At 38.8% G+C, this 15,783-nt stretch overlaps 1 protein-coding gene across 3 annotated transcripts in view; it reads right to left on the bottom strand.

Moving 5' to 3' along the window:
• Positions 1-838: 838 nt before the first annotated feature.
• SACS (sacsin molecular chaperone) overlaps positions 839-15,783 on the bottom strand; it is a 44,146-nt gene continuing 29,201 nt past the window's right edge. For all 3 annotated transcript variants that reach the window (XM_081197836.1, XM_081197837.1, XM_081197838.1), the window contains one exon: positions 839-14,778. In XM_081197836.1, the coding sequence (XP_081053962.1) occupies positions 3,194-14,778 (11,585 nt within the window). In that variant the 3' untranslated portion in view covers positions 839-3,193. The remainder of the gene's footprint in view (positions 14,779-15,783) is intronic.

Below are 15,783 nucleotides of genomic sequence, written 5' to 3'. Positions count from 1 at the left end.
TGTTTAGCTGAACACCACCCAAAATATATAGAAGCAGGTATACCAAAAGTGTGCAGGGGGAGCTCTACAGCAGAAATAGAGAACCCCAGGCCCAAGAAACAAATACAGTGCCCCAGGCCTTTTTCTGGCCCCACTCCATGTTCTTGAGATCTTTTGCCTGGCTGAAATGTGTCCTTGAACTGTGGTCATGCCTTTTGCTTGTCTGTCTGGATGGAGGGATGTATGGATGGCTGAAATGTAATCTACTATACAAAGGCCTGGACGGAGAGGAGTGGGTGGGTGGATGCAGAGACCACTGTCGCATGCATAGTGGAATGTACTGTAGCTTACTATGCAAAGGATGGGAGTCAGGCTCATTGTTCTGCCCCGTTTCGCCTCTGACCCCATCCACCACTGGCATGCAACCCCTGGAAGACTGCCCACAAAGCAATATGGCTCTCAGATTGAAAAAGGTTCTCTAACCCTGTTGTAAATGCAGAAAGGGAAAGGCAGATGAGCTGGGCAGTTCTTCCCTGCACAATTCCCCTTCTCTGTTATGGTACTCCATATGGTATGGCCATCTGAGGTCCCCTGCTCTGACTTGCTTCATGGACCACAAAGGAAGAGAAGGTTAGCCCTGAGTACTCTTTCTATCCATTAGTCCCCAAAAATAACTTCTACTCATCCTTGTGAGGCAGTGCTCTCCGCAGCATATAAAATGAAACACAGTCAAAATGGATTTATCACAGCACACATGGAATAAGTTTCTTTCATACTTCAGATTTTGCATCGACCCTGGATTTGTGAACTTTAGAGGTTAATAAACATGTGTTTTTAATACTGCTGGTTTTTTATATAAAAAAAAACACAAAGTAAATTTACTATGAACGTCCTATGATGAAATTATTTGTTTTTGTTTTTTTTAAAAAGATGTGGGCAGAAAAATATGAATATACTGGAATAGTTAGTTTGAGATCATGATGGCATTAGAATGAAATAGCCTCTGCGTGAAAAGGTAAATCTGCAATGGTTCGCCAAAAGCAATTGGGGTAGTAAATCAATGAATACACGTTTTATCATCACAAAAAGAGCAGCAGGGATGGGAGAAAGGCCTGGTTGATTCACCAAAGTGAGTTCTCCCCCTCTGCTAAAGGTCCTGGTGAAAGAAGTCTCAAATAAATATACATAAATATTCAACACACCAATTTGAAGAATCTTCAAGTTTATTATTAAAATCATTTTATGGCACTTAACAACAGAAATAATCATACGGCTTTGCAACCAGAAGGTTCAAAGCCTAGATTTTCTTGAGATATTTTCTACACTGAAAGCCCTTTTATTATTTACACATTTTCTTGAAGAGCTTCTGTCAACTATTTTGTCCTTCTGTATTGCAATAATTTTGGTTGTAATTTATCTAACCTCATCTTACCCCTATTTTATTTTACATTCTTTACATAAAATTATAGTTTCAGTGTACTAATCAAGTCAATAATTGTGACAGTTAGGTAATAATGGAACATAAATACTATCCACAGCAGCTTTATTTTACATGTCATGATTTTCTTTACAAATACTGAATAATTTACATGGCATTATCAAAAGTATTACAATTTATAAAAGAAAAATTATGAACTAAAAATCAGACATCTCATGTGCCACAGTGTGAGACAAAATCAAAAAGCGTAACATTGCAGCACCATTTAATATGTAATAAAAAATTATCCCACTGTATACCAAAATATTTTATGACATTATACTATTTCCAAGGATGGCTCATGAGAAAAATATATAAACAAAACAAAAAGCTGAAGTAAGACTACTTTAAAAAAAAAGTTTTGGTGTGCAGTTTCCGTTTCAAAAACCCTAAAGAAAATCAAGTATTTTACTAGGTAATGCACATGCAATTCTCATTCAACAAAAGATGTAACAATGTCAAAAACACATAAAGTAGGTTATAAGAAAATAAGTCTTGTGTTTAAGTGATCAAACATTAAGGAATAAAATACTGTGCTGTGTCAAAGGTCCCTTAGCAACCTCTGATGTAATGTTTGATGTAAAACTGCAGCAAATCTATAAATCAGATCCTGCAGATCGTATTACTGTGAGTGAAATGAATGTCCATAGCAAACAAACGAATACAGAATGCTTCAAAGTGACTTTTCTCCGAACATTTCAATTTCATAAAAGAGAGTAACATACTCAGTCTTATATTAGTACACTGAAAAATGACACCACCTCATACCATAAAACTGAATGGATGCAATCTGGGGATACATACATATATATCTCTGCACATACAAACAGATTTTACCGACATAGTCCTAGGCTTTGGTTACATAAAGTGCAGTTCAGCCCTGTGAATTTTACCGTTGTACTGTGTACATAACTATATTTTACAGCTCAGTCTCCCTGCAAATCTTTAAATACATGTTCTACAGTTTTGCTAATAAGAAGCTGTTGCTTAAAACAAGATTATGTAACATTTAAATCCTGTGTACCTTGGGCTGAACAAGATGTTCACTACCAGATCCAGGGATGTCATCAAACTGTTGCAAAGCAGCAGTGGGAAAGCACAGTTTACAATGGAGAAATGTCCGAGAGCAAGGAGCCAATTAATCCTTCTGCCTATCACTTTCCCTTTGCAACATGCCCTCATGTTCCCCAGTCAGGTCCCAGGCGCTCATTTGCTTTGTTATAGGAGAAAATGGGAGGTCACAAGAAACAAGTATTGGGCCAAGGAAGGATTAAAAACAACTCTCCCATCAAACACTTTTCTACTGTAAATCATGCCATTCTCTGGCTGCTTTTGCAGCAAAGCATGTTCAGTGATAGTCGAGTTTCCAAAAATCCAGGTTTGCCATGGAACATCTAATTTGGCCCTCATTGCCACAGAAATATATGCATTTTATTTATAAGCTGCTAGGAACTTCATAGCTTCCAAAGTACAGTAACTGCATAAGTCACATTTTATTCCATCACATTAGTATATAGCTTTTGCTAGCAAAAGTGAATTCAGATCTTACCGCATCTGTGACCGTGATTTCCTCCCCCCACCCCCACTGCGTAAGAGGATGACTCCCACCCCGTCACACAAAGCTGTATGGTTGGCTGCATGACACATCAAACAGTAGCATGCCACCAAAAAACGATAGCTTGGAGAAAACTGGCTGGAAACATGGCATGTCTATATGAAACCACCATGTCTTTAACCTCATACCTTTTGCTGTATAAAATTTTCAAGTTTTATTATAATACATGCTGTACACTCCATCACTCTCATAGCAACTTCAGAAGTGAACCTGTCATTTGGAATCTGTGGAAAAGGAAGGAGGTCTGGATAGCGAGTTTTTAAGCTATCGACTCCATATGCTTCCAGTGTGTGAACATCGTTTGTAAGGCCTTCAAGCTGTTGGCTATATTCCTCAATCTTTTGTGCCAGTGCAGTGGGTTTCACATCTTTATCAGACTTGCCCCTTACGGCATAATCGGCAGCAATCAAAGCAAGCTTGGTAGACAGGTAACATTTAAAGCAAACCCATTCATTGGCATTTTTATGAAGGTCATTTCTTGCTGCTGAAAAGTTTGCTCTAGCTTGCCGTAACCACCTACGAGCCTCAACGGGATTTCCAACTGACTTGAATGTAGGTGGCATAAAAAACCGCTGGGAATATGAAGGACCTGTAGAAGATGGACATTTTTCTTTAGACTGTTGTCTTTCAGATTTGTGACTTGTTGCTTCCTGGTTCCATGAAGTATAAAACCTTTGAAATGAAAATTTGTCTGATTGAAATCGAGAAGCTGATGATGAAAATGTTCTTCTGGATGCCCTATCTGCATTTTGGTCAATAAAAGCCTGCTTTTCTAATCTGTTGATCTCATTTTGTAAATGCTTGAAAACTTCATTGGCAATATCAAGGTTCTCTGCATTTTTGTCTGGATGCCACTTAAGATACAGCCTTCTTATGATCTTTTTCCTTTCAGATTCTGGAAGCTTCCAAGCTTGTTCCATCACAGATGTAACTTCCCTCAAAATCTCTGATAAAGAATTTGCTTTAGCCTTTTTGGGAGAATGATGTTTAGATGAAGAGGAGGAGGAGGAGGAGGAGGAGGAGGATTTGTGACTCTCTCTTCCGGGAAAATGAGGAGGAATTGTTCTTGGCCCATGCGGTAGAAATTCTGTGGGACTTGTTGGAGTAGATGGTGCACTGCCCCTGCTCTGAGAACTTTCATCAGGCCTTGAGAACTTGTACAAATCAAGAGAGCTCACTATCTTGTACTCGCTGTATCCAATGTCAATCTGATAAATCTTGCCCAGGAAACTGGAATTTTCATCATCTTCCCTTTCTACTTCTTGCACAATGATAGCATATGTATAGGTGGGATGGTACGACCCATAGATATCACCACCTTCAGCATCGACAAGATAGCCAACGTATTCACCAGGATAGAAAACATTCATTGGATCCATAAGAAGAGTATAGTGGATTTCAGTTGGTATAGGAGTGCCAGGCATAGGTAGTTCAAGCTTTGATGGTTCTGAAGAGTCATACTTCACACCTAAACTGTCAAGCTTCTCACTAATTCTATAAATATCATTGCAACCCAACATAGCAATTAAATAGGATGTATCAGAAATCAGATTATCAGTTGCAGATTTCAGGGTCATTGCTAATGCTAGAAGGAAATTGATGTCTTTGCTATCTGAGTGCTGTATATAGAGCAATATTACTGCATTTCCATATCTCTTTAAAAAGGCGAATGTTTCACTTCTGCTGTGAGGAATAGGAGCAAAACCTTTCACTCTCAGTGTTGTTTGCAACTTCTCAAAACAAGAAACTTTCAAGCCTTCTCTCAAGGTTTTGCAAAGTTTTATGGCTTTCTCTTCATTGGCTAAGAATGCATTGTCATTTTCGTGTTTCATAATTCTAATTAGTCCCGTGATGAACTGTTCAGAAGACAGCAGTAACTGGAGCCTGCCTTGGAGAGAACAAAGTGCTCCAAACTGACAAATTTTGGGTGACTCTTCATCCAACTGCTCCTCAAGGATACTGCTGAGGAGACGGGGTCGCAGCTTCTGGGGAAACAGCATTATCAGTTTGGTGTGAAAACCATGGTCTTTTCCTAAGTAACACTGGCTAAGATCAACAAGCATTTGAACACCAATGTTTCCTTGTATTCTACTTTTGTAATGTGGTGCATCATCAAAAACTAAAATGCTTGATTTTACCAATCTACCATCTTGGCTTGGAAGATAAAGAGCCAGATCTCGCACATTTTCAAGCTCATTTCTAACCTTAACAGAATCATTTTGAAGGCTTTTAAACAGGCCAGAAACAACTCGTTTAACAGTACGCATTTCATTAGGATCAAGCTGTTTTCCTTCAGAGTTCTTGAATATGCGACTCAGAACCTCAACATACTGCTTTGTTGAAATAACATCTTCAGTGCCTAAGTGTTTAAATAGTTGGTGGAAGGTGCCAAGTTCTAATGGAAGTTTGTACAAGTAAGGTTTGAAGTCAGATTCATACTCAAGATTTATTACGACTTCCTCAGGCTTCAACAGCTTCCAACCTTCTTCAACCATTACAAAAGCAACCCCTCGAAGCTGAAACCGGAATTCTCTTTTGTCTGTACTAAGAAATTCATAGATGCTCCTTAGGACTTTAACCCTTGTTTTTACCATATCTTCATCCAAAGTTGTTATATTACATATATTTCTGCAGTTATTTATAACTTTGTCTAGAGGTGGATCCAAGTTCACATTAAGCATAGTCAAAACCTGCTCAAGTTGTTCCTGTGGACCAAGACTGCTTCCTTCTTGTTCTTTGATATTTAAAGGCGTAGCTTTTTCTGGAAGGATAGGACACGAAGTCCAAAGGAGCTGCAAAACGTCACTCTGTTTGAATTTTGGGTTTACTTGGGCTCCACTGAACTTTATAAGAGGGAGTGTTCCATTAACCTCTTGATACTGTGGATGGAATCTTACAATTTCTGCCGGAGCACGTTCTGGACACAAGAATGCTATTAAAGACAATTCTTTAAGGAAGTTTCCAGATAGCAAATCAGTTCTTTCTTGAAATATGTGATGAAGGAGGACATCCACTGTATTCTGCAGTGTATCCTTAGTCCAGTTTTCAGTGTTGGCTCTCATACTGATCTCTTTAGCAAACTGCAGTAACTGCTGCTGGGAAATTACGTATTTTAGTCCCATATTTCGGAGAAATGCTACCCATGATGCAAGGAATGCAGCACGGTTTTTTGGTTTTGTGAGCTGCTCCAGTTTCTTAAAGAAGTCTTGGGGTATAAACAGCTTTTCGGGAAGCATAACTTCAAAAACTCTTACGGTCCTATCATAAAAATGCTTTGCAGGTTTTAATCTATTGCACGCATCGTGAATTATCAAAAAGCTCTCTAGCTTCTCAAACAGCTGTTCCTTTATTTCTAAAGATTCTTCAATGCTAGAGAGCCTGTTCTTTAAGTAAATCAGATGTTCTAGTTTTGCGTCATAAGACAGACTTTCAATCTTTGGTAAAAGATGCTTCAAATAAACTTCAAGGTCATCTACTGGAACACACCCAAGTACAGTGTACAGGTCTTTTAAATGGATTTTCTCTTCCAGAAAGGCAGCTGAAGATGACTGTGTCCATCTATCCACTTCAACAGAGGGGATAGTTCTTGTGAGTACATAACATGCTCCACATTTTGAAATGCTGATGTATCGTCCACTGATAGACTTGTAGCACGGAAGGGACCTCAAAATTTTAATGTCGTCCTCAGATGTCAAATGACTTAGGTTGCAGTTGAAGTACATCAGGAGGGCCTCAAAATCATTCTCGGCTAATTTTTCAGTCTTAAATGTTGATGTCTGAACCATGTAATGTATGGCTTTTAAAATGCTTGAAGGGTTGTCTATATTTGCTGTGTGTCCTGACAAAAGGGGCACTAGAGCATTGTCCTTGGAGCAAATTTTGTTCAAAGCAAGTTGAATACAACCAGTTTTCATCAAAGCATGAAAAACTTTATCAGTCTGAGAATTTGGGAACAGAGCTATATGCATAAGACTGAGCGGAAGCAGGACATCGCAATCTGGTACAACAAGCTGATTAGAGGATACGGTAAATTTTGTACCTGGAAGCAATGCCCAGTCCTTCAAAGTATCAACAACAGCATCAAATGTTGGTTTTGCATCTTCCTGGTCATCTTTCACATTTACAGATTCACCAATAAAATGCCACGTGTTCTTCAGCCATGATTCACTTGCAAAATTCTCCTTCCATCTCACACAACCTCTGGTTTTGTATTCTCTTGGCAAGACAGAAGGCAACAAATCAGCAAAGCTGGTAATATCAAAGACTTTTGCTACATTGCATTTCAGTAAAATACTGCTGTACCGCAAGTACAGTGTGTTCATAAACAGATCTTTACGAGACGGAATCAGTTCATGATAGGTAGTTAAGAATTTTGGACGCTTTGAATCAAAAATTTGCAGTACACTATCAAGTGTAATGAGCAGAGGTAATCCTTCAATGAGGATTTCATTTTCTTCTGTGTCTTTAAAACAGTAGTCAACAAGAAGTTTTAAACTGTGGAAAAGCTTTAAATTTGTCTGCTGAAGTCGACAAGGCAGCTTTCCAATGTGGCAATTAGAATCCGGAGAGGAAAATGTCATCAAAAATGATCGGACATCAGCTGAAGTCACATAGCTCACTGGAATATCTGCATCCACAAGACAGTGATAAAGATTTGCAGTTTCATCACAGCTATAGATCAAGTTGAAGCCAATTTCTAAAAGGAGATGTTTGAGTCTATACACATTTTCTGCTACTGTTTTGCGTGTTGTAATGTTGTACTCTACATTTTTGAGGTGTTGCAACTCATCTTGTAACAAATTGTCAAAGAATGGCCTAGCTTTGTTTGAGGTAGACATATTAACCCATGTAATGATAATTGCAGAATGCAAATCAGAGCCATCGACATTTGGAGCTCGCACAACAGGTAGGAGACGTTTGGATTCCTCATGAATGCAGCTGTAAACTGCTTTCACTAAGCAATACCAATCAGGCTGCAGGTCAAGTCTGTTAACGGGGAAGAAGGACAGAAACTTTTTCAAAGTGTCTTTCACTGTATGCATAGATGTGTTGTGTAGCACAGACACTGTTGGATCGGTACCTTGAAAGTAACGTTTCTTCAGCTGAATCAAAAGTTCTACATAGGCCGGTGCAATCAATGCTGTCATTAAACTATTATTCCAGTCACTTCGTACTCCAACTCCGTTATCATCACGCCACAGATTTCGCCTGGCAGAATCCAGGGCAAAGTGTCCATTCACATGAAATGGTAACCCAGTTTCTAAGGACAGGGGTAAGAAACAAAATGCCCTATGAGGTTTTTTGTAGTTGTGAGTAATACATGCAGCAACTCCCCCTCGGGGGAAGAGAGTAATGTCCTCATTCTTATGAGCTGATACAACACTCTTGGATACCTTTTCAATGTTGGAAAAACCTGACCTGTTGCAAATTAACCAGGCTGTGAGGTTACCTTCAGAGTCTTCAGTATCCATAGTGTAAGTGATTTGTTGCACAGGTATCTTGCTAAGCTCTTTCTTCTTAGTGACACTGTCAATTACAGAAGCATGGAATTGCTTTCGTTTCAGTCTATCGCCATCAGTTACTTTTCCTGTTACAGAATACAACACATTAAGTGCTCCTGTTGTTTTCTCTATTTCACAAATAGAAATTTTTTCCATGTGGTTCAAAAACATCAAGAGTTCTGCTCCATCTGTACGCAGCTTATCTAGAAGATTTTGCACCATTCTGTCTGAGCATGGCACTGGGGAGATTTCGGACGTTTTTGCCATTTCTGTATTTCGAAGTGGAAATCTAAACATGGTGCAGTTTTCTAGTTTAAAGTGATCTCCTAAATAGAGATCCAAGACATCTGAGAACTGTGTTCTGAAATCAGCATCTAGGTCCCTAAACATGCGTCCTGGACTAATTGACGTTGCACCTGGTGCATATCTGGCATGAGGATCAAAGATACAAAGAATATCATTACCAGAAATGAAAGAAGGACAGTCAGTTATGTGATACACGGAATTGAAGCCTATACCATACTGGCCAGTTTTACATGGATTGCCTTCTTTAGTGCCTTTTCCAAGATTCTGAATTCCTCTAATGTCATCTTCAGTAAAAGGCTGATTGTTGAAGACGCACAGTGCAGGCCCTTGAAGTGGAGACCATTTTTCATCAAATATTCTATCAACTGGATGTTGTCTAGGATCAAACACAAAGCAAACTTCTGTAGCTTTTGCATCATCTGCATTCTGAAGGAGCTCTTTCAGCATTTCTTTTTCTGATGGATATGCATTAAGAATACTTTTAATTCTGCTTGTCAGTTTTTCTTTCTGCCCAAATTCAGTCCCAAGGGTAGTAAAACAAATGTTTGATGCATACCTTTCTAAGGCTTTATGTCGCTTGGGGACTGCTCCAAGCTTTACTGCTACTTCTCTAGGGATGTCGGCATGACAGTACTTTACAGTTGTATCTTTCACTTTGATCCAAGGGCAGTCATTGTAACACAAAGTATTAGCATGTAGAAGGGCAAGGTGAGTATCCGGTAACAATATCTCGCCATACTGTTTTTCACAAAATTCTTGCTTCTTTTCTCTAATGAGGCCCCATATTCCTTCACTGATGATTCTCCTAGAAAGCTGGAAATTTTCTTCAGTCAGTGGTTTAGTTCCTCTTTCCTCATTGATTAACTCAAGAACCAGAGCAAAATCTTCTACTGTAAAAGCATGACGCACGCCTACGCTTTCAAATAGCTCACGAAAGCTGTTTCTGTATTTATTAGCCAGTTGATGGAGATATGGCGCTGCCTCAAAGTTAAGATGAAAAGACACCTTTGTGGGGTCAACATAGCCATTTTCAACAAGAATGAAACTGCAGTTTTTCAGCTCTTCAATTATGATTGCTTTTGTTGCTCCATTTTGTAGCAGGGCATCATGGAGATATTTATAGCAAGCATTGGTGATGTTTTCTTGGTACAAGGTAATTCCATCAAAGGACTTTGCAACTTCTTTCAGCTGGTTTATAACCATAGTAACAGTTGGTTTCTTAAGCAAGCCTAAAAAATCTTTGACTGCCAGAGAAATGTTCCCACAACCTTTAAAGGAATGGGAATTTTCATTCAGGATTGGTTTTAACAGACAAACTATATCTTGATAATCAGCAGTGAAAAGGTCCATCGCTGAAAACATTGTCTCAGGGCCAAAATCAGTACCCTTCCAGTGCAAAGAGAAGCCTGCTGGTTTTGTGAGAAATGGCAAAAATGGTATTGTTTGGAACTTTGCAGCAAATTCTTTAGCTCTAGGATCTCTGCATTTAATTTTTTCATCTATGAGACTTAACAGAATACTGCTTCTGAGACAAGCTGAAGCATGATCAGTCTTGTTGATTTCTGCTACAGATTCGGCACGTTCAACCAAGTCTTCCCAACAAATATCGTCTTTAGCCATACCTAGCTGAACTAATTTGACCAAAATCACGGGATTAAGGTAATCTTGACTGGTGCCATAGGGAAATCTTCCATCTTCTTTATCGTACAACTTTGCAACTCGACCTTCAGGATGGATCAGTCTTGAAGGTTCCACCAGAGGGTGCTCAGCCAAAGAACAGGGAATACACGGTGTAACACAGAGAATTTCTGAGAACTCGCTAACCTTTTCACTCAGAACATAGTGCATTAAAGGATCACGAAGCTCTGCCTGAATCTCTTGGATATTTGGGAAAAAGACTTCAGAAAAGAATTGCCTCTCTGAAAAAGTATTATCTAGTAACACCTGTTTACACCCTGCTTCTTCAAAGCCTGCTTTGACCCAAGATGGAAGGTCTACAGCACAGAGATTTTTTGAGCCAGTTTTTTTAAGGTACTTTAGAAAAATATTAAAAGCTGCAGGTCCTATGTCTGGACGTTTCAAGAGTGAATCATCTAAGAATCTCACATTCTTCATAGACACCCAAGATGAACCATCAGAGAAGACTCTGATCCCTTCTTTGCCTTTTGTGTGAGCTATTTCTTCATAAAACCCCTGACATATGACCGAAAAATCATCATGCACTAAGTCAGGATCAGGCCATACTGCATAGTAATTGTAGTCATTTAGCTCCCCACAAACTACCATGTTGCGTAGAACCACAAGAGCTTCTAAGTAAGCTTTTACTATAACATGCCGCATAAATACTGTGTTCCACCTTCCTTTTGTGTCAGTTTTCCATATCTCTTTTCTGTTTGATGTAACAGCAAAAGAGCCATTAATGTGAACAGGCAGACCTGTTTTGATTCGAAGAGGTAAATAGCAGAACACTTCTCCTAAGTTGCTACAATTGGGTTTCACAGTCCATTTGTGATCCTGTGCTTCAGATAGCATAACCCCAACTGATCCACATGGGACAAGTCCTAGCCTTCTTCCACTTTCCTGTAATGAGAATTTTAAGGCCTCCCCAGTATCCATGCAAGAACATATAAGCCATGTTGTAGAGTCTACTGTTTTTTGTGGCAGTTCATCAGCAGGCCTTTTTGTCTGTCCAGATTTAGCCATTTCAAAGAAAGAAACTGTGTCATCTTCTGGGCCTCTAAAAACTGGAGAATGCAAGTCAGCAATCCGCCTGAACACATGATGAAATTCTTCCACTGTTATCTGTAATATGCACGATGACTTGGGTGATTCAGTAGGAAGCTTTTTTGTGCTACTGTTGCAAGTTTTCATGAGTTTGGCAGCTTCCTTGAGAACACTTGTAACAGGGGAAGTTATTGCTTTGGACAAACACAGATTTTTTTTAATAGTCACAGTCTCTTGAGCTACACCAGGGTTGGTTTCCTCGGACTTCAAATACTTCAAAACCATGGAGTTTACACACTGAGTAAAAATTATCAGTCTATGTCCACAAATGCTAAACTCATCCACGAGAGAATAGATGTCTGCAGTATTGTAGCAAGTACTGCTGACTTCACTCACTTTAGCCTCCTGTTGTGTTCTAAAAGAAAGCCTGAAAAGTGTCCCTTTGTAACTGTAAGGAGCCTCCACCGTCAACGGGAGCTGACAACCAAACACACCAATAAATGGCTTGAACTGATTAGGAAACTTTCTAAGTCTTTTCTGTTGCTTACTCCAATTAATCTTGATCCCAGGATTAGACTTGTCCCTTATATGTTTACTGAGATGATTGATGTTGGGATCAAACATAATCATAAACTCTCTGCTCATGATGATCGGAATATCCGTGATATGGTACACAGAATTAAACCCCAAGCCAAATTTTCCAACTTTGTCAACTTCTGCTCTTTTAAGAGACTCACCCAATCGAGTTATATTTAGAAAGTCAGAGTCAGAAAATTCAGAATTGTTGAAAGACCAGAGAGCTGGCCCATGACAAGCTGCCATTCCTGGATCCAAAAGATTTTCTCTTATGTCATTATTTCTCCTCATGTCAATCAAAAAATTGCACTCCGTTGCATTAGCATCATCTGCATTTTGAAGCAGCTCTTTGAAGATATCGGATACAGAAGGGTATTCTTCCAAAATGTTTTTAATTCTTACAGTGAGAGGTTCCCTTTGACCCGACTGCTCAAATCCCATGTTTTCTGGATTTATCAACCTGGTACTAAGACATGGCACATTCAACCATTCTGCAGTTTTCATGGGTATATCTTCATGAACCAAAATTATTGGCTCAACAGCATCATCTAGCAAATCATTTAAGTCTTCAACCTTGATATCACAGTAGCAGCATTCATGGATTGGTTTCATTGTAAGCCTGTAAGGTTTTTTGCTACAATATACAGGGACAGGTGTATTTAAACTAGCTGGAATTTGACAGCTGTACAGCCACCTTATAATATTCAACATAATAGAAAGATTTTGCTTGCTCTCTTCTTCTGTAAGAGATTGTTCACTTTTGAGGTATATTTTCTGAATGACCATGGAAACATGGTCTGGTGTCAGCTGCTCAATTGACCCACAGCATTTGAACAACTGGTGGAATTTAGCCATTGTTTTTGGCACATTATGTAGATACGGCTGAAGATCAAGATCATGTGCTGACTTTATCACTGCTTGAGAAAACGAACAAAAGGTTTTACCAGTCCAGACCCAGGGAAATTTCAAGGCTTTAAATGATTCTTTTCCTTCATCTAAGTGATCATTCATGAAGCCATAAATCTCAAGCAAAATGTGCTGAAATTGATAATAATCTTCATCACTAAATTTTTTAGAACTGTGCCAGTCTACGACTACTTTGAAATGTTTTAGCACTGATTTTATGTTAGGTTTGATTGAGATCCCCAGTGCTTTTTCAACATTTGGTCGGACACCTTCCACAAGAGGAACAGAGGAACCTACTAAGGTGGCCTGAGATAAGTCACACATTTCAGGTGGCGAGCACAAATTGCAATGATCACCTTTCCAAATTAAGGAACTTGGGTAATTTGGAGGTCTTTCCTTGCATGCTGGAATCCATTTGATTTTTTTCAACATTGCTTTTGTTTCAGGTGTATGAAGTAATGGATAATTTTTGTTCAAAATCGTTAACAAAGTTCTGGCTTTCCTTCTAAGTGCATCTTGATTTGTACTAGCACAGTCCTTCAAGCTTTCAATTTTTTGGGCTACACTCAAAATGTCTTTCTCTTCCAAGTTGCTTTCACTTTTTAGGCCTATTAATCTCAAAGAATGAAGAGTATCAGCAGATGTTTTAAAAACATTAGGGGGAAAGCAATGTTCCTCCTCCCCATAGAACATATTTTGTAGTACTTCTACTTCGGGATCAAAAAGTTCACTAGCTGACACCATTTTTCCTTCAGAAATTTGAATGAATTTTAGTGGCGTCAGCCAATCCAGCACTTCTGCATTTTCATTTTTTAGGAAAGTTAGATTTTCCAGAATCCATAGCATAACTTTTGTTGCTTCATCGTTACAATAAAAGTCACTCTGAATATCTTTTAAAATAAACTTCATGCAATCTGTGCTCTTTAGCTGGTCTGCTTTTAGTATGTTTACTAAACGAATGGTAGCTTCGTCACTGCTGTCAACTAGTGAAACAGAGAGTTTTATATCAGGTGGAAGTTTGGCAGTGTGATGCAGTACCTTACAGCCTTTCAATGCAGTAAAAGTAATTTCTTCATCAAGTGATTGTTTAATTCTCCTAAATATGATTAGCTCATTAATTATTAATTTTTCTTTTTCCGTAGTATCAGTTAAACTAGCAAGGAAGTTTCTAAGAGCATTTTTGTATGATACAGGGAATGATGCAACCTTATTGGTCAGTTTCTGTATGGAAAGTTTTTCCACTATTTGCAAAACTACACTTGGCAATGGGGCATGTATATATTTTTTTAAAAGTGGATGTTGTATAGATGAGTCTAGTTTCTTAAGCACAATCCCACCAAGTTGTTCAATGATGTCGGGTAAAAATTCTGGAAGCTGAGTTTCAGATCCATCTTCTAGAATAATTGGTGATGGAGTCCTTAACCTAATAAGTTCCATGACTTCTTCATCCCCATCTAGTACTGTTTTTGGGATAAGTGGCATGTCATCAAACATTGACAAATCTTCAGAGAAATGTATATACAGGTTCTTCCATACCATTTTAAGCCACAAAACAGATGGGTGCTTTTTATCTTCAGAAAGTGGAAACCATTGTACCACGGTGTCTTTACCAGGCCATAAAAAATTCGTAACTTCCTTGATGAGCCGTGCAAATCGTTCAGGGTTGAGAAGCTGCAGCTGAGTGCATGCTCTTCCTGAAATAAAAAATAAAAGGTGTTAAACTGAGTGACATTTAGTAAGATTTTTGTTAAAACCATAAATTGCCAGTAAAAAAGAAAAGGGCACCAGTTATTTTAGAGTTGTTCTCTAATAGATCTTCTGCTTGCTAGGAAACCGTCACACTTGGCCTTGCTGAAGGCTTGCTATGATCCACAAAGGGCCATGGGATAGTGTGCAAAGTATTTTAACAACAAGCCATGACTTCTTCTGATCAAAAAGGTTACTTGCCCTTTTGAGGCACACCTTTACTACAGCCATGGAAAGAGGCAGCTGCTGGTTACCCTGACACCCTACCGACTAATTACATTATCTTCGGAAGGCAGACAATAGGACAAGTAGTCTACCACTTCATCATTGTTTCCTTTCTTAGTACACAGCATGTGTGGTACTGTTCTACATTAGTCCTGCACACTGGTGCAGCTCACGTCTAACGTTAAGCCAAACCATGGCTTAGCAGGAATGAGCAAGCATGGACTTCTGAAGTAAGGATTACGGCTGATGCACTCCTAAATCTGTACAGAGCAGCCATTTAACCCAGTGTGTTAAGCCAGAAAAAAGGGTGGTGTTACTTGAACCCTATTTTAAAGGCTTGTTTCCCATCTACCAGGCTCAGGTTGGCTCAGCCAGCAGAAACCCCACTACTATAGTTGGGATCTGGTATAAGTATACTGTAATTTCAATGATCACTATAAGTAAAACTTGTATTTAATATTCCACAACACTCTGTGTTCTTGTGTATAGCAGTGGATCTGCTTCTATTTGTCTCTGAAATACTTCTCTAAGCATTCCCATCACCATTTACCAATATGACTTTGCTTTTTTACACTGCCAGCACATATAATAGAAATCAAATTAATTCCAGACAAATCCAGCATTTTCCCTCTCTTGATTTACTGGTCATTTTACTTTTTGATAAAGTCTAGTACCATTGAGTTGCCATTTTAAAATAGTTTTCTTTATAGATCACAGCAACTGAGAAA

Source organism: Podarcis bocagei (assembly GCF_964188305.1).
Source record: "Podarcis bocagei genome assembly, chromosome: 6".
NCBI lineage: Eukaryota > Metazoa > Chordata > Lepidosauria > Squamata > Lacertidae > Podarcis > Podarcis bocagei.
Note: the sequence above shows the minus strand (reverse complement) of the source record. Positions and strands in the feature narration are given on the sequence as shown.